At 37.1% G+C, this 20106-nt stretch overlaps 1 protein-coding gene across 13 annotated transcripts in view; it reads right to left on the reverse strand.

Moving 5' to 3' along the window:
* Window positions 1–20106, reverse strand: part of MCF2 (MCF.2 cell line derived transforming sequence) — a 128518-nt gene that overhangs the window by 28812 nt on the left and 79600 nt on the right. For all 13 annotated transcript variants that reach the window (XM_070066954.1, XM_070066951.1, XM_070066950.1 and 10 more), the window contains 8 exons: window positions 17648–17685; window positions 13668–13756; window positions 11676–11742; window positions 10548–10663; window positions 10370–10439; window positions 7898–7990; window positions 1532–1624; window positions 241–366 (listed from right to left, as the gene is read on the reverse strand). In XM_070066954.1, coding sequence (XP_069923055.1) covers window positions 241–366; window positions 1532–1624; window positions 7898–7990; window positions 10370–10439; window positions 10548–10663; window positions 11676–11742; window positions 13668–13756; window positions 17648–17685 — 692 coding nt within the window. The remainder of the gene's footprint in view (window positions 1–240; window positions 367–1531; window positions 1625–7897; window positions 7991–10369; window positions 10440–10547; window positions 10664–11675; window positions 11743–13667; window positions 13757–17647; window positions 17686–20106) is intronic.

Here is a 20106-nt window from a genome sequence, read left to right on the forward strand (position 1 = left end):
ATCTCCCTAGCTTTTGATTTGGTGAGGAGGCTGTCAGGGAAAAGGAGAATGTCACAAATTCCTTGGCAGCTGATCCGAAGCCAATTCTCCATTTAGCATTATCAGAAATAATGCAGACATTTTGATCTCCATTTATCTGCCTCTTGTATATTATTTCTCAATTGATTTCAGGCAGGGAAATCAAGTGATGTTGACAAGCTTATCCTCTGAAATTCCAGCAATTATTAAAAATCTACTTACAACATAGCCATTTATGGAAATTTGATGCATAGAATCATTAACTGACTTCAGTAAATCCAACATTGTGTCGAGTGCCTCCTTTAACTGAGTAGTTCCTTCACAGTCCTTGCTGAATTTTAATAGCTCCTGTAATTAGAAGTCAGGAATTAAACATAATATAGGCAGATATCAGTAGATAGATAGAATGAATAAATTTTAGGAGCTGTCACTGTGGCATAATGGGTAAAATTGCCACCAGCAATGCTGATATCCCATATGGGTGCCAGTTCATATTCCAGCTGCTCCTCTTCAGCTCCAGCTCTCTGCTATGGCCTGGGAAAGCAGTAAAAGATGGCCCAAGTGCTTGGGCCCCGTACCTGTGTAACAGACCTGGAAGACACTCCTGGCTCCTGGCTTCTGATTGTTCTATCTCCCACCGTTGTGGACATTTGGGAAGCAAACCAGTGAATAGAAACTCGCTCTCTCTCTCTCTCTCTCTCTACCTCTGTAAATCTGCCTTTCAAATAAATAAATTTTTTAAAGTAAATAAATTCTTGGCTAACAGCTTAAACAGGAATCCAAAGATATTGTCTTTATTATATTTTTTGGAGTAACTTCATTCATATGCTTTTTGTCACATAGCTACAACATTAAATAATAATGTCAAAATTGGAAAAGAATAGTGACAGAACATAGAAAACAAAGGGTAATCAATGCCAATGCTTTTAGGACTGAAGAACAATAGCTATTAGACATTTGGAGATTAGTTTTAAAGCAATTATGTCTAATTTTTGCTCTACATATAAAATTTGTATTATTCATGATTTATTCATGTTTAATAGAGCATAGAACACAGTGAAAATATATTTTAAATGAGGAATGTTTAAGCTTTATATTTATATTTATACTTAATACAATATTTATACTTAAGATTTCAGTAATCTTTTCAGATTATGCTTGGAGAAGTATCATTTTCATTTTTCACTAAGAAGGTCCCTATGGAACAGTCTCAAAAGTATGAGAGATACATGTTTGTTCAGTTCTTTCTAATAATATTAGAAGTTTTGGGTAAAATATTATGCATAAATCAATGTAACTCACATGGACAATTACATAGATATAACATCAGATATTCTGAGCCTATGGTATTTGCACAGCCACAGTGAAACAAAGGAGCACACTGTACTAATTCTACTGTTAACTCCAGCCTTCCCAGTCATTGAGTCTACCCATTTCTAGCAGTTTCTAATTGGCTGTTTTCTTTTAGATGTAAATGTAAGTAGAGAAAGAAATGAATACTTCACGTAATTACCTTTAACAACAACTGATATTTTGTGATTCGTTGCACCGGTTTGAGTAAATAGGAATCCAGACCAAGTCTGTGTTTTAATTTTCTTTGACATTCCTGTCATTAAAAAATAATTATCAATAAATTTAAATGAGACATGTACCTGTGAAAATGTCAACTGTTCACTGGTTAGAATCAATGCTTTAATGTTTTTATATCTCTAAGAAAATTTATCAGAAAAATTGCTGCTACATATGGTGTAGAAATTTAAGACACAATATACCCAAAAAACTACAGTAAATAGTATTTCAAGAAATCAGGAAACAGGAAATCCCAGAACTTGAAAGAATAAAGAGTTTTTACATACAATTTCACATTGACATGGAATGCTGAAAAGGTGAAAAAGGAAAGAATGACTGTAGCTTAACATGATTTAAAAGTTCTTCAATATATCCAAGAAAACTACCAAAAGCACAATGGTGCAAAGCCTAGAAAAGAAATGGGTAATGTTGAATATAAATTGGACTGCATATGAAAACAGATTTTTTTTTTAGGTTCACAAAAAAAAACACAGTTCTTATCAATTGGTAGTTTATTTCATCTAGTAATTGACTCACTGTCACTATAAATATAAAGGTCATAAAGTTGAGTCCTGGGAATATTGTAGGACTCCAAATTAGGGTAAGATGAGACTGGTTACAATGAAATGTGCAGATAGGCCAGCGCTGTGGCTCAACAGGCTAATCCTCCACCTAGCGGTGCCGGCACACCGGGTTCTAGTCCTGGTCAGGGTGCCGGATTCTGTCCCGGTTGCCCCTCTTCCAGGCCAGCTCTCTGCTATGGCCCAGGAGTGCAGTGGAGGATGGCCCAAGTGCTTGCGCCCTGCACCCTATGGGAGACCAGGAGAAGCACCTGGCTCCTGCCTTCGGATCAGCGCGGTGCGCCAGCTGCAGCGCGCCGGCTGTGGCGGCCATTGGAGGGTGAACCAACGGCAAAAAGGAAGACCTTTCTCTCTGTCTCTCTCTCTCTCTCACTGTCCACTCTGCCTGTAAAAAAAAAAAAAAAAACAAAAACAAAAAAACAATGAAATGTTTTGGTAGTGCAGAAGAACATAAAGGGATTCAGAAGAAGATACCTGAATAACATCGAGGTCCTTACACTGGATATATATAAAATCCAATGTACAATATAATTCAAACAAGAACTGTCAAATTACAAAGAAAGAAAGTAATCTGATTACATCTCCTCATTCATGAAATTCAACTAAGATGATGGGAAAGTTGTTTTCACAGGGAGGGGAGCAAAAAAAGAAAGATGAGAAAGGAGAAAGTACTGGCAAATTTGTAACTGAAAATCAAACTGACAAGTGACGAACAACTGAACACACTGGAGGAAAGTGAATCTCAGATTGGCAGGATTGGCAGAAGGAAAGTCAAGAAACAACTCAATTTTTGTCCTAGAACATTTCTCCCCATACCTCCACAAAAACTGAGGGACTAAAGACACTAAGCACCTCTGAAACTGTTTAAACTGGCAGATGAAGGTGGGTTTTCAAAAAGGATGGTTGTAGAAAGTCTATTAAGGAAGTCACAAGTGTTGATGAGGATATGGAGCAACCAGTACCTTCATACTGCTGGTGGGAATGCATATGGTATAATAACTTTGGAAATGAGTCCAGCTGTTCCTTACAAAAGTTAAACATAGAGTTCATATGACCTGACAATTTTGTTCCCAGGTATATGGCCAAGAGAAATAATAACGCAGGCCTGCAAAAGAAACCATACAAAACTTTTCATGCTAGCATTATTCCCAATAATCAAAAGATAGAAACATTCAGAATTCTGAGGATAGCTATTGCTTAACTAGAATTCTATACCTTCCCAAGGTAGCAATCAAGGTTAGGGTAGAAGAAAGACATTTGCAGACATGCAAGCTCTCAAAATCTTTGGGTACCATGCACATTTTCTCACTAAAACTACTGGAGGATTTTTGTGTTTCACCATGGCACTTAGCAAACATGAGAACCTATTCAAAAGTCTTGTGAAGAGAATCCCGAAAATGAGATTCACCAAATCCAAGATGGCTGAATAAGAAAACACAAGCTGATTCTGACCACAGGAAGATAACTGAACAAAAGGGGAGAATGTGCATTCCCAAGAGACAGTTGGAGAGAAGTTTGCAGTAGAAATTCTACAAAAAAAGAGAAGCCATGGAGCTGAAGGAACAGTACAATCATGCAGCAGTGAAAAGGACATCACCAGTTATTCCCATAGCCGGTGGTTGGGGGAAACATGATCATCTTGCAGCAAGACACTTGGCAACCAGAAGGGAGGAAACACCATCTCAGTAAGATGAATACAGGCTGCTGTGGCTCAAATGCAACTAGAAAATTTTATCAGAATGATAAACACGTGGTCCCCACTGACTTTGATTCTGGCCTGGAGGGTTGGCAGGGGGCAGGGCATCCACTTAGGCCCATGAAGCGCTCCCTTCCCTCATTCTATCAAGGTACCCAGACTTGACTTGCTAAAGTGAGACATCAATCAACCTCCATTGATTAGGCAGCTGGCTCTGGAAATGAAATGGCTCTTTCCATGGGCAGGGGACTCTTGTGGGGCTGAGAATGGATCCCTTGCTCCCTGTGACTGAGAATTCTGTCACCATGTGATAGGGGGTGCAATAGGGTGTAGGTAGGTCTTTGGGTAATCACTGTGTCTGCCTTCAGAGGCTCAAAATTCCATACCCACACTGAGGAGTGCATAGATCCTTTATATGGTTCAAGTGCCTATGGGAGTCAGCATTATGGACTGACCCTGGGTGGTTGGTTCACCCTCACAAAGAGGGAGTGAAACTGTGATCATGGGAGCCAATACTATTATACCCTCCCCACTGCTGACAATAGAGATCTACCACACCCAACTTGGTGCCACCCTGGAGTCTTTATCACACTTTCCAGAACTAGAAAGAATTCACTGGCCCAACCCAATATACACTTCTATATATCCACTGAAGGAGCAGACACTCCACTAAGCCACAGAGGCACATTTCAAAGATAAAAGCCATCAGAGGAAACAAAACCAAAAAGTGTTTCTACAAATGCTTAAAAATAAATGTATAAATACAAGAAACATACACAAGGAAAACAATATGACTCCCCAAAAGGAACATAACACTTCAATATTAGAATATGAGGACAAAGATGTTGATGAAATGCCTGAAAAGGAATTCAAAAGAATTATCATAAGAGTCCTCAAAAACACAAAGAAGTAAATACATGAGTTAAACAAATCCAAACAAGGCATGGATGAAAAATTTTGCAAAGAGAGATATTGAAGAGAAATCAAACTGAAATTTTAGAAATGAAGATTTTAATACGTAAAATAAAAACGACATTGGAAAGCCTTAACAGCAGTCATGATGAAGCATATCCTTTCATGATAAAAACCTTAAGCAAATAAGATCTAGAAGAAACAGTCCTCAACATGATCAAGGCAATATATGACAGATAGCCAGCATCATATTGAAAGGGGAAAATTTGGAAAAAGTTCCACTAGGATCCAGAACCAGATAAGGATGCCCACTTTCATCATTGCTATTCAAGATAGCTTTGGAAATTTTAACCACACCCATTAAGTAAGAAAAAAAATCAAAAATAGACAAATGGTATTACATCATTCTGAGAAGCTTCTGCACTGCAAGGAAACACTCAGCAAAGTGAGGAGGTAACCAACAGAATGGGAGAAAATATTTGTAAACTGTAAAATTGATAAAGGAATAATATCCAGGATCTACAAAGAGCTCGAGAAACTCAACTACAACAAAACAAACAATCCAGTTAAGAAATGGACAAAGGACATGAACAGGCATTTTTTTAATGGATGAAATTCAAATGGCCAATAGACACACAAGAAAATGTTCAGGCTCACTATCCATCATGGAAATGCAAATAAAAACAACAATGAGGTTCCATCTCACCCCAGTTAGAATGGCCATCTTTCAAAAATAAAAAAATAATAAATACTGCAAGGATGTGGGGAAAAAGGTACCCCAATACACTGTTGGTGAGAATGTAAATTAGTACAACCATTACGGAAGACAGTATGGAGATTCCTCAGAAATCTGAAAATAGATATACCATATCCTACTCATGGGAACTTACCCAAAAGATATTAAATAAGCATGTGAAAGAGTATTTGTTAACACCATGTTTATTGAAGTGCAATTCACAATAGCAAAAATATGGAATCAACCCAGATATCCACCAATCAATGACTGATCAAAAAAGTGGTATATATACACTATGGAATATTACTCAGCCATAAAAAATAAAATCCTGTCTATTGCAACAAAATGGATATAACTGGGAACTACAATGCTTAGTGAAATATACCAGTCCCAAAATGACAAACATCAGATGTTTTCTCTAATATGTGGAAATTAATGGAGAATACAAAAAACAGTAATTATACCTATGAAATACTTGAAATCTATTCTCTTTATATTAATAATTTTTTAAAAAAATGAGATTCACCAAGTTCCCAAGATGATAGCTTCTCAGAAAGAATAGTGAGCCTGGACAAGCAGATCAGAAATCTCCAAAAGAGATTTCTTCAAGAAAATCAAATTCAGAGAAAATTAAATATATTCAAATGTACAGAAAGACATTTTTATGACTACCTTAGCGGGGAGAGGTTGAGGCCTAATATGGGTAAGTATATAGAAAACTAAGTGCATAAAAAATAATTGCCAGAACAACAAAAGGTAAAGAAAGCAACCATATTACATCATATGATTCATCTGAAAGATAATTACATAGTCTTAATAATTTAACACATTATAGCAATCTAACCAAAATTACAATATAACTATTGGAAGCTTTGGAGTAAAAGAAGTATGTATAGTCTAGTGCCTACTAATACTAACCGATAGAATAAATAAAGGGGAGAGTGATCCAACATGGGAAGCAAGATACACAGCAGACTCATAGAATGGAGGATGTCCTAAACAGCACTCTGGCCTCAGAATCAGCCCTCAAGGCATTCGGCGGATCCAGCTGAAAAGCCCATGAGAGTATTTCAGGCATGGAAAGCCAAAACACTCTGGCAAAAAAAAAAAAAAAAAGGACCTAAATGAAAGATCTCTGTGAGTGAGATCCCAGTGGAAAGAACAGGTCTTTAAAGAAGGAGGTACCTTTCTCTGAAGGGAGGAGAGAACTTCCACTTTGACTATGACCTTGTCTAAATATGATCAGAGTCGGTGAACTCAAAAGGCTTCCATAGCCTTGGAAACTCATGACTGGAGCATAGGGAGATTACTGATGCCATAAACAGGAGTGTCAATTTGTAAAGTCAACAACAGGAGTCACTGTGCACTTACTCCTCATGTAGGATCTCTGTCCTTAATGTGCTGTACATTGAGATTTAATGCTATAACGAGTACTCAAACAGTATTTTTCACTTTGTGTTTCTATGTGGGTGCAAACTGTTGAAATCTTTACTTAAGGTATACTAAACTGATCTTCTGTATATATAGAAAATTGAAAATGAATCTTGATATGAATGGAAGGGGAGAGAGAGCAGGAAAGGGGAGGGTTGCGGGTGGGAGAGAAGTCATTGGAGGGTGGGGAGCCAATGTAATCCATAAGCTGTACTTTGGAAATCTATATTCATTAAATAAAAGTTTAAAAAAAAGAGATGTATGCATGTGTACTGGGGATGGAGGGTTAATAAAGGAGAACTAAATCCTCATCTTCCATGGTAGCAAATAAGATAAAAATATTTTTAGAGATATTGAGGTAAGAGCCGGCGCCGTGGCTCACTAGGCTAATCCTCCGCCTTGCGGCGCCGGCACACCGGGTTCTAGTCCCGGTCGGGGCGCCGGATTCTGTCCCGGTTGCCCCCCTTCCAGGCCAGCCCTCTGCTGTGGCCAGGGAGTGCAGTGGAGGATGGCCCAGGTGCTTGGGCCCTGCACCCCATGGGAGACCAGGAAAAGCACCTGGCTCCTGGCTCCTGCCATCGGATCAGCGCGGTGCGCCGGCCGCAGCGCGCCAGCCGCGGCGGCCATTGGAGGGTGAACCAACAGCAAAGGAAGACCTTTCTCTCTGTCTCTCTCTCTCACTGTCCACTCTGCCTGTCAAATAAAAAAAAAAAAAGAAAAGAAAAAAAAAAAGAGATATTGAGGTAAGTACCAAAAGTAGCTAATGGCAATGAAAAGGATTGCCTCTGGGGAGTAATAAATATATGAAAATATGCATGCGCATGTGTCTTGGGAAGGGTAGAATTGCTCTTTAACCTATATGCCCAGATAACTTAAAATAAAAAATGAATTTATGAACAAATATCCCAATACATTCCAAAAAAAGCATATGCAATACTTGAATAATTACCATACCTGGAAAAAGGCACATTCTGAATACTTCTTCCAAATTGTCTCTGATCTGGGCTTGTTTTGACAGTATTTTGCATATATCTGAAAATCATCCTTCTGTGATAAAGAACAAATTCAGACATATTACCAATTTTCAAATACAAATTTTTATTATAAAGAAAGGTTGAGAGAGAATGAGTGTGACCAAGCAATATAGAAAATGTGACCTAAAGGGCCTTCTCTACTGGCAGCTTGTCAGGAGCCCTCTTTATATTTCAAGTACGACACATTCACTGGACATGGTGCCTGGATGCTTAATCATCTACACAATTTCAGAACAACCAAGCTTGAGAGTTTGAGGGAGAAAAGCCTTCTCTGAGTGAACTATAAAAATGACTATTATTTGAGTACTCATCATAGCATTAAGTCTCAATGTACAGCACATTAAGGACAGAGATCCTACATGAGGAGTAAGTGCTATGATGAGTACTCAAACAGTATATTTCACTTTGTGTTTCTATGGGGGTGCAAACTGTTGAAATCTTTACTTAATGTATACTAAACTGATCTTCTGTTAAAAAAAAAAGAGAAGAAATTAGCAATTCCCAACTTGACTCTCACTGGGATTAAACATGACAATAGATCTGATCTGATTTCATCATCATTTAAAAAATCATCTATTATTTTTCACTTTATGTTTGTGTGGGAGCAAACTGTTGAAATCTTTACTTAATGTATGCTAAACTGATCTTCTGTATATAAAGAGAATCGAAAATGAATCCTCATGTGAATGGAAGGGGAGAGGGAGTGGGAAAGGGGAAGGATGCGGGTGGGAGAGACGATATGGGGGGGAAGCCATTGTAATCAATAAGCCATACTTTGGAAATTTATATTCATTAAATAAAAGTTAAAAAAATGACTATTATTTTTTCATAACCATAAACTAACGTGGTACTAATATGCCCTTTCTATGCTATTAGTCTCCTGGTTCCCCCAATGAATGAAATTATAGCTAATTTCAAAGTTAGAGCTTGTAGTCCTTGGTTACTCTCTGGGACATCATCATTGTAGCATAATCCATCTAGACATCTGCTCATGCTATTTTCTTTCCCTGAAATCATCTATCTCTAAATCTCCTGTAATGGGCTACTTCCTACTCATCCTTTAAATTCATTTCATGAGTCATCATTTCTATAAAGCGATTGTTAATACCCTTGGTCTATATAAGATGCTCCTCTTCTGGACTCTCACAGGTCTCTTTGTTTACCTCTAATATAGTATAGTTCATTCTGTACACAATTAATGGCTTCCCTGTTTTACTACCTAAATGATCTTAGACGTGGTATTCTTATTGCCTAGCACAGTGCTTGGTGCATAGGTGTTCAACAAATGTGTATTGAATGAATGAATATGTCATTACTAAGCATTTGTTAAACAACTACTAGTTCCAAGAATTAAACCACTGCTAGTACTACTATTACAAATTTAATGAGGAATATGATATATAGGATATGAACCCTGTTCCACGGAACTTTTTCATCAAGTTGTAAAGCGAATTCACGTATATATGCAAAGATTCAGAGTAAACTTAATATCCTCATTGAGTAGCAAGGTCTTTATTACTGCAGACTCTAAACAGAAGATCGGCTGCTGTTAACTGAGGAAGTTGGGAAAGAAGCTGGCCAAAGTTCAAAAGTGTTTAACATTAGAACATCTTGAGAAAGGTAATGACACACAGTTCTTTCTTAGCCTAATTCACTTCTCATTTCATAAGCCTTTTCTGGGGTAAGATAATTCTTCTGAAAGTTTCAGCAATTCCCTCTATCAAATTGATTCCCATATCAAGACAGAACTGACCTTTCTGGAAGAGGATGAACTAGATAAGCAGAAAAAGACAAGCAAAAAACATTCTGAGAGAAATCTCTAGTGGGAAAAAGTATGATAACTACTGAGGAAGTTAGTTATACTAAGCAAACTCTGGGGACATGGATTAATGAGCCTACCCGAAAGATTCTGTTGAATAAGAACAGACAGCTCTCTGTTTTGTGGACTTCCTGTAATAGATGCTTTGCTGGCTGAAAGCCAAGCTAGACTGGACAATAAGACTTATATGTATTATAATGGGAACACCTAGGCATCTTTCAGGCTAAAAATCTATCAAGTCCAGAATGATTTTACAAAGATATTCCCAACTGGGTTCCTGCAGGAACACTCCCTAAATTCCTAGGACCACCTAGGGCTTAGTGGTCATGAGCTGAGCCACGGAAGTATTTTGCTACCATGGAATACAATGAGTGCTATATACATATGTATACACTACAATACCCCAAAAGCCTTGGTTTCTGCAACAAAGCCTACTTTGGCATTAAATATCTGCTGTAGTGATGTGTCCTCTTAAAAAACAGAGACGTTAAAAAATATCTGCCTTATCTCCAAATCCATCCTACTATTCTGGTAGCCCAAATATTTATATTTAAAAAGCATAATGTAACTAACCCTTTCCAGGAAACAATATGCCACTCTTTGTGGAGCATCAGCGCAGTTTTCCAGGCTGCTCATGAAAACACTGCAAACATATCAGACAAAAAAACATCTGTGTGATATATAATAAAGTGATCAATAGCCCTTTAAATAATTTCATGCAAAATAAACATTCAGTTTGGCAAGTACATACTTGTTATGGAATTCATAGATCTCTGCCATATTTCCAAAGAGAATGTCCTTTTTATTTCTCAGGAGAGGTGGCATAAGATCAAACATCTCTGGATTATCCATCTCTGCTCTGTAGCCCTATACAAAATAAATACACTTATCCGTTTAAGATATATCTACATTAACATCTGATTAGGCCATAAAAGGTGTCAGCACAACAAAATGTATAAGGGTAAAACAGTTTGAATTTTAATATTTAAATCTCCTAGTTCCAAAGTTATACATGCCTCTTTTTTTTAGAAGTTCAAGAAAAGGAATTCAAAGTATTTTACTCCATGGGCAGAATAAAGTGACAGCTCTGTAACCTGCAGGGTAGTTTGTGGCATAGAAAACAAAGTAGAGGGGTTAGTGTTCTGGCACAATGGGTTAAGCCCCACCTGCCCTGCCTGCATGCCATAGGAGCACCTGTTCAAGTCCTGGCTGCTCCACTTCCAAACCAGCTCTCTGGTAATGTGCCTGGGAAAACAGAAGATGTGCTTGGGCCCTTGCTAATCATGTGGGAGACTTGTATAGAATTCTGGACTCCTGGCCCCAGTCATTAAAGCCACTTGGGGAGTAAACCAGCATATGGAAAATCTCTGTCTCCCTCTATCTGTCTGTGTGTAACCCTGCCTTTCAAATAAATAAATAAATGTTATTTTTTAGAAAAAAGAAGAAAACAAAGTAGAAACTAAGTATGAAAATTTATATTATATATTATCAACATCTTAAACTGGCAATAACTTTGATTTTTTCAGACCAAATTAATACCATGGTATTTATATCAAATAATTGTTTCTCTTCTATTCTCAGTTCTTTACCTCACCATCTCTAAAATAGCACCCTAGAAATAATGATAACAATCTTCCGTATCCCTAAGAGAGCAACTTTTCTATTCTGTAATAAATTCTGAATCAACCATTCCGACTATGGAGAGAGAACAAAAACACACATGTTTTAACAACATCCAGCCTCTAACAGTAGGAGAAATGCCCACTGCTGAGTGACAACCAAGGAAGGAGATAGAAACAGAAGACTACCCCAAACATTTTCTAGTGAATGTAGCAAGGGTTCATTGAAAAAAAGGTGGGAGAGATATTGAGTCACTTACCAACAAAACAGTAAACAGCTCTCGAACATATACCCTTTCAGTCTGTATCAACTCATTTAGGACGTGCCTACAATGAAAATACCATATTTATCAGTCATTTTATTACTTGAGAAGTATCTAATGTTTCAATTGTCATCATTATAAATTGTGTATGGTAAACATAATTAATGCACAGGAGTTTTCAATGGTTTGGATTTTATCATCAAAATATGAAACCCTTTTTATGGCTTCTAGGATAATTATCACCTTCTAAATTCTTTAAATTAACATTTTAAAGAAAAGGAGAGGAGTGCTCCAGGGCTACTAACAACTTAGAATTTAGAATTTTTCTTTCTACTCACTAAAATTCAGAATCAATTGCTAGAAATTTACAAAATCTGTCCCTAAAGCACAATTTCGGAGCTTTAGTATCCTCTTTCTCTCAAACAAATAATATTTACATTTGAGGCATCTCTTTTCCTTCTTCCTACAATGTTTTGAAACTTTCCAAGGCATATAGTAGATTCATTGTACTGTTCTTTCCAAGTGTAGATCAAACTTGAATTTGTATAGTAATGTTTTTTGCCATCTCTGTAAAATAAATCCTTTTTCTTTCAACGTGATTTCCAAAGGTCAGATAAATAAAATTAATTTCCTTTCTTTCAATATATGTAACCTTTTTTAATTTGACTTCTACTTTTGGCCTTTTATTCTTTTTTCTTATATTTTAAAGCATTTAGCATTTTAAAGTCTGAATACCTACTGTGTATGTGTGAACTTGCTACAAAGTACTGCTTCCTTTAACTCTGTGATATAAGATTAAAAAGATGAATATTCTTATGTCTAGAATGTTAACAGAAATTTGTACATTGAGATTTAATGCTATAACGAGTACTCAAACAATATATTTCACTTTGTGTTTCTATGGGGGTGCAAACGACTGAAATCTTTACTTAATGTACACTAAACTGATCTTCTGTAAAAAAAAAAAAAAAAAAAAAAAAGAAATTATCAATTCCCAACTTGACTCTCACTGGGATTAAACATGACAATAGGTCTGATCTGATTTCATCATCATTTAAAAAAAATCATCTATTATTTTTCACTTTATGTTTCTGTGTGGGAGCAAACTGTTGAAATCCATACTTAATGTATACTAAGCTGATCTTCTGTATATTAAGATAATCGAAAATGAATCTTGATGTGAATGGAAGGGGAGAGGGAGTGGGAAAGGGGAGGGTTGTGGGTGGGAGGGACGGTATGTGGGGGAAGCCATTGTAATCCATAAGTCGTACTTTGGAAATTTATATTCATTAAATAAAAGTTTAAAAAAAATGAGCAAAAATTATTATTTTTAACATCTATAAAATAACATTAAATATGTCTATATAATCCTTTCAAGTATTTGACACATTGTCCCATTCATTTTCACCTCTTTTTTTTTTCTTTTTAAAGATGATGTTTGTGAAGGGGTACAAACTTTGAGTTCTAAGATGAATCAGTTTTGGGAATCTAATGTACTGCATCAGACTATGGCTAATGATATCATATACTGGAAATTTACAAAGAAAATAGATTCTGACCACAAAAAAAGTCACTGTGAAGTGATGGATATACTAACTTGTTTACAGTAATTACTTAATTAATATATACATATACCAAAGCATCACATGGTATATCTTAAATATGTATTTTTTACTCATACATAAATCAAACTAAAAAAGCTTTTAAATAATCAATAAACCTTCAACTTCCTTTCCAACCTGGGGGAAGACGAATAGAGGAGATGGAAATTCTGAAAAAGACTGATTTTCCTTAAGTCACAAAAGCAGACCACAGCTTGGCCAAGCCTAAGTCCAGGACTTCTGACACCTCAACTAGTGCTCTTTTATTACACCAAGTAGAACTTCACGTTATAAATTCAAATTTTTAAGCACATTGCTCTTAACAAGGAACTAGACACTACTATAAGTGAATTACGTATATAAGTGTATGATAATGAATAAAGGATACTTCTTTAAAATATCCAAGCCATTGTCATTGTCCAAACTGGAGGACTGATCAGAACTTCTCTTCTCCAGACAATCATGCACCACTTCAATCTGAAACAATGAAAATAAGCTTAAATTACCATTTCTGTAGACAGGTTCTTCCTCAAAGCTATCTAGCTCAAATTAAGTTTATTCTGGGGTCTAATTCAGTACATAAATGGAGAAATAACATTATTATTGTTTTCAAAAATAACTTTGATATGTATTAACAAAAAATTTACTTGCCTAAGAGGACAGATTTAAGATATTAATTAGAATTTATTTCATGTTAATTTGAATTTACTTTGCACTATAGGGAAGTGAGGTCAATTCACAAAAAGTTGATTTTCCAGACATCTAAAATTTATTTATTAAATAACCAAATAAGCATTTTAGCCTTAATGACTTTTCATGGAAAACTTTCTAGAAGATATTACATTTATTCATGAAATTTTTAATCAAGGACACAAAACATAATTGATCCTCTTCCTAATGACTCCCTGCCATTTCAAAACTGGAACATAATAAGATCTAATGGTGTGCTAAGGGTCTGCTAAGACCTAAGAAGTATCTATTCCTTCTCAAAATGACTGTAACCTGTACCTGTCTATTCTCTGCCTCCAGGCCAGTTGTTGCTATGAGTGGCCTCTCTGGTCCAAAACTGTGGCTTAGTTTTGCAGACTCTAAAGGATATGGACTAGTCTACTGAGTCCACAGCATGAGATTTGTGATGGCTTTTTGTTCTTCAGAAAGATTTGAAGTTCCTGCCTGGGATCACAGGTTTATTGGACAGTTTTGCTAAACAAAAGCCTAACCTCCAAGTAAATGCAGCATTACTTTGTGATACCTAGAACCTAAGATGAAGTAGATAAAGCACAGGATCTAGCAGTTAAATAATATTTTCCCAAAATGTGACCTACTTACTAAAAATATATATGGAAAAAACATTTATTATAACTTTCTATATATTATGCAGGCACAACCCTAGGTATTTAACACACATCATTATATCTTTTTTTTTAATTTGATGCTTTTTTAATTTATTTGACAGAGTTACAGACAGAGAGAAAGGTCTTCCTTCCATTGGTTCACCCCCCAAGTGGCTGCCACGGCCGACGCTGTGCCGATCTGAAGCCAGGAGCCAGGTGCTTCCTCCTGGTCTCCCATGCGGGTGCAGGGCCCAAGCACTTGGGCCATCCTCCACTGCCTTCCCGGGCCACAGCAGAGAACTGGACTGGAAGAGGAGCAACCGGGACTAGAACCCTGTGCCCATATGGGATGCCAGCACCACAGGCGGAGGATTAACCAAGTGAGCCACAGCGCCAGTCCACATCATTATATCTAATCCTTACAGCAGTTGAGCAAGATACAGAATTCTTTCCCCTATATTAAATATAGGAAAACCGAGGCTCAGAGAGGTTTAGTGACATGGGCAAGGTCTCATACTGAATATGTGATGAAATATAGTGTAGTCTGGGCCAGCGCCATGTCTCGCTTGGTTAATCCTCCACCTGTGGCACCAGCATCCCATATGGATTCTGGGTTCTAGTCCCAGCTGCTCCTCTTCCAGTCCAGCTCTCTGCTGTGGCCTGGATAGGCAGTGGAGGATAGCCCAGGTACATGGGCCCTGCACCTGCATGGGAGACCAGGAAGAAGCACCCGGCTCCTGGCTTTGGATCAGCACAGCGCCAGCTGTAGCAGCCATTTGGGGAGTGAACCAACGGAAGGAAGACCTTTCTCTCTGTCTCTTTCTCACTGTCTATAACTCTATCTGTCAAATAAATAAATAAAAAAAAATATAGTGTAGTCCAAGTATCAAAGTCCAATCTCTGCCAACTTTATCATACTTCCTCTTCTAAGGTGTTCTTTGATTTGTTATGGCTGTTGAATACGCCAATCATTATCATTTCCATACAACACAATTAAGACTAAAAATACATCATACTATACCTAAAAGATAGGTATCACTATCTGTTTCTAGAGATTTCTGAGACACAGGTGTGGAAAGATTTGAAACACAAATTTATATTTTTAGATAACCAAGGGTTATACAAATTGACCTGAATTTGAAGACTGCACTTTGGAACTTTGTTTATTAGCTAGAAACCCACCAAGAAAATGTATACAACTGTAGCCTCATATATTGTCCCTGGGCTTATGCAAGAGAAAAAACCCATACAGAAGAATGCCAAAGTATCAGGAGTTGAAACTAAAACCAAAACATGGTAAGACTATGAAATTTGGCATTTATCCTACTTCTTTCTTGAAAATCAGAGTTCTGGCTACACAATATGATAACCAGTCCTGGTACATCACTGTAGGAAAGTCAATAGCCTACTAACAGTTATTTAAAAACCTTAGAACACTACCAGGCACAATGCATTGTTAGAAGTATTTCAGAAATGTTAGATAGTTTTTTTTTTGACAGGCAGAGTTAGACAGTGAGAGAGAGAGAGAGAGAGAGAGGTCTTCTTTTTTCCGTTGGTTCACCCCCAAAATGGCCGCTACGGCCAGCGCATTACGGCCGGCGCATTGCGCCAATTCGAAGCCAGGAGCCAGGTGCTTCTCCTGGTCTCCCATGTGGGTGCAGGGCCCAAGGACCTGGGCCATCCTCCACTGCACTCCCAGGCCACAGCAGAGAGCTGGACTGGAAGGGGGGCAACCGGGACAGAATCCGGCGCCCCGACCGGGACTAGAACCCGGGGTGCCAGCGCCACTAGCGGAGGATTAGCCAAGTGAGCCGCAGTACTAGCCAGATAGTTTTATCTTTCCACGAATTTCATGATGAGGGTGTTCTATTATTATCACTATTTTATTAATTAAAACTAATTTCCAGAGAATATGCAAGGTTATACAACCAGTAAGTGATGGAACTGGCATTCAAAGCCAGGCAGTCTAGCTCTACAATTTGTCTCACTATAATCTACTACCTCTTGGAAATATCTTCGTGTTTTCCTTTACCATCAAGAACACACAAAGAAAATGTAAGGCTTTGCAGCTATTGTGATGCTCTCCACTGCTGATATCAGACTATCACAGATAACTGAGAGGGAAGGAATCCTGTGTAATAGTCCCTCCTTATCTGTGGAGGATATCTTCCAAGACCCCCAGTGGATGTCTGAAACCATGGAGAGGATCAAACCCTATATATACTATGTTTTTCCTATTTATACATAGGAGGGAACTTTAAATGGTTCGTGAAAAATAGCATTAAAATCAAGTTTGTTTTGGTGCAAAATATTTTGAAATCATGCTTAGATTTTTATACTATCCATTTTCCATGAACTTATTGAAAACATTCTCATATGCATACCTATGTCAAAGTTTAATTTATATACTAGACACAGGAAGATATTAACAACAGCTAATAACTAAATGGAATAATTATTACAGTATATTGACATAAAAATCATTTAAATTTGTCAGTTGGCTATTTTTGGAATTGTCCATTCGGTATTTTCGTACTACAATTGAACATGGCTGTGTAAAGCCACAGAAAGTGAAACTAAGGTTGATGGGGACTACTTTGCGTCTCAAGAAACAAATGGATGTCTTATTTTGAGGTTGGGTTAGCCTCTGCCTGGTTCATTACGACCTGTCTTCTGTCCGTGCTTCATACTGCAGGAATGGAATCACTTGTGAAAGAAAGCTTCTCCCGTCATAAGGTGCAACACTTATTTAGGTTTATTAAAGTGAGGGTAGATGGTGGTGAAGAGAAGCTAGAACTCCTATCAGATGTTCTACAGAAATGATTCTGAATTTGAGCCAGGATTTGAGAAACTGCTCCTATGCCAGCACTGCAATTAGGCACAATGTAGCAATAGTTTTTTTTTTTCTTTTAGATTAAACAGCCTTACAAATGCAGAGTATTGGTCTAGTGAATGAAAAATATGGGGTAAGCCTTCACATCAGTTCTGCAACTATAGCAATAAAGTCAATGTTGAATTAATTAATGATATTTACTTTTAAGTCACTCTGATTTTGTCTCCATGTCTTCTTCCCTGGTAGAGAAATGCGAAAGAAGAATTTCAAACCAGAATTAAAGCCAGCACTTTGAATTAGAAAGCATATGCATATTTATTAAATAGAGAATTAATGTTCCAACATGTTTATATTAGTAAAATTACAACATAGAAGATGGTGATTAGTTAGACTTATCTATATGATTTCAGCCTACTGAGCACAATCTTGCTACAATATTCACTCATTCTCTCATGCATCAAACATTCACTTACTTGCAGAGCACAGGTCTAGGAGTGACCATTATTATTTGCAGACCTAGTATGCATTCTAATATGTAAGCATTTAATCAGATTGTAGCTCAAGGATTAACTGGATCAAAAAGACTTTCCAAAAACATCTAAATTTAACCTAGTAATCAAAGAATCTGACAATTATTTAGCACTTACTACATACCAGGCACTGTTTAAAGCCCTAGCAGTGCATTTTCATTTTTAATCCTCAAAGATGCCCTAAGAGGTAGGTAATGGTATCTATCTCCATTTTGTAAAAAACTAAGTTCAATATCTTGTCCAAAAAGCCAAGGTGGTATTTAAATCCATACAGACTACTTTCAGAATACATGTTTCTAACCACTACATAAAACGTTTCCAATACATGTTAAAATGCCATCAAAATTCAAGGCTTTAATCTTTATTTTTTTTAAGTGTTCAGTTTATAAATGGTGAGCCCCTGCATTATTAAGGATGAAGTCAAGATGTTTCTACAAAGCTAAAGGCATGGTTCAACCAAAGGCTAGATTGTTTAAGTACCAAATTTCAGGCCTGCTGAAAAGGTTGTCACTCATACAGGCTGCATGGGTCCCTTCTGTCCATGGAAGGAACATACTTTTTGTCCTTTCCTCCATACTGTAAGTGGCCAATGTCAGGCATACAGAGAGAGGCTTGGCTCTATACTTCACTTTCATATGTAAACTTTGTGCTGATATGATCATATATCTATATATGTCTATGTGTGTATATATATACACATATATATGTATATATACACATATATATATGACTTGGTGGGAAGTATAATGCATAATCAACTTCTCAATAAATACCAATATTTCCCCCACTTTAAATAACCTGATATATACAGATCTGAATTTATTTCTAAAGGCAACTTAGGGAACAATTATTTGCTTTACTAACTAATTTGTTGCAAATTTAATAAGAGATAGATGCAAAAAGGAATGTACATACAACTTCAGAGAAACACATCATTTTTCTTAAAAGCAAGGAAGATGTACTAATTATTTCAAAAATGTAAGTATATATAACATATCTCAGAACCTATAGTATGTGTGCAGCTCTGGTATGGAGGATAAAAAGATGCACTGCACATGGTCCCTGCCCTTAGAGAGCTTACAGTCTAGCAAGAGAGACAGAAAGTGGGCGATTACACTTAGACTGAGAAGACAAGCAGGATGGCTTGTTATCACATAGCATGAACACTTACCTGAACTGAGGTGTGGGGAGAAGGAAGATGGGGAAGAATAGCTTACCTGAAGGAAGAGGCCTAAAGATAGGCTATCTTATTGAGGAGTAGGAGCCAGTAAAGCAGAAAGAGAGGGGGAAGGGAAGAGTGTTGCAGAAAGAAAACAGTATGTATAACGTCCACAAGGTAAGACACAGGAAGAGGGGAGACAGGGATATTAGACTATTGCAGTTGTTAAGGCCACAGAGGATGTTAGCTTGGACTAGGAAAGTGGCAATAAGGATGGCAATAGGGCTGGAAAGAAGTAGATGGGTTTGAGACACTTAGGGGATAAACAGCCACAGGAGTTTTTGACCTATTAGAGATGGAGAGTAAGAACCCAAAGTCCCTGGCTTGGGTAACTATTGGAATAACTGTTTTATTCGCCGAAATGAGGAAGAGAAGGTCTACAGCAGAGATGAGTTAATTTGGGTTACGTTGAGTCTGAGTTTCCTATAGAGAATTCAAAGTCAGGGGAGGCAGATTGTAAACACAAGTCTGAATCTTAGGAGAAAGATCTAGACTAGAGACAGGGATTTAGGAGCTCAAATCCCATTTTACATTTCGTCCCTCACTAGCAATATCCTTCCATAAATCCCCTCTGGACTCAATGCCAATTCAACCAGTATTTATTACATCCTGGTAGTTGTCAGGCACTGTCCTAGGTGCAAGATTCTCTTTGATGCAAAGAAAAAAATGAACAAATCAAAGAATAACAACAACAAAAAAACAGTTTGACTCTTTTATATGAAAAATTAACATGTTTTCATTTGATCAAATCTTATATGATTGGCTTAGCAAACAAAAATCTTAAAGAGTTGTGTGGAATAGATTGCTAATCCTCAGTATTCACAGATCAATGGGGTAAAATGACCAAGGTTTATAGCATAAATTATGATTTGATTTAATTCACAAATGACGATTGATAATGAATAAAATCT

Source organism: Oryctolagus cuniculus, chromosome X (assembly GCF_964237555.1).
Source record: "Oryctolagus cuniculus chromosome X, mOryCun1.1, whole genome shotgun sequence".
Classification (NCBI taxonomy): domain Eukaryota; kingdom Metazoa; phylum Chordata; class Mammalia; order Lagomorpha; family Leporidae; genus Oryctolagus; species Oryctolagus cuniculus.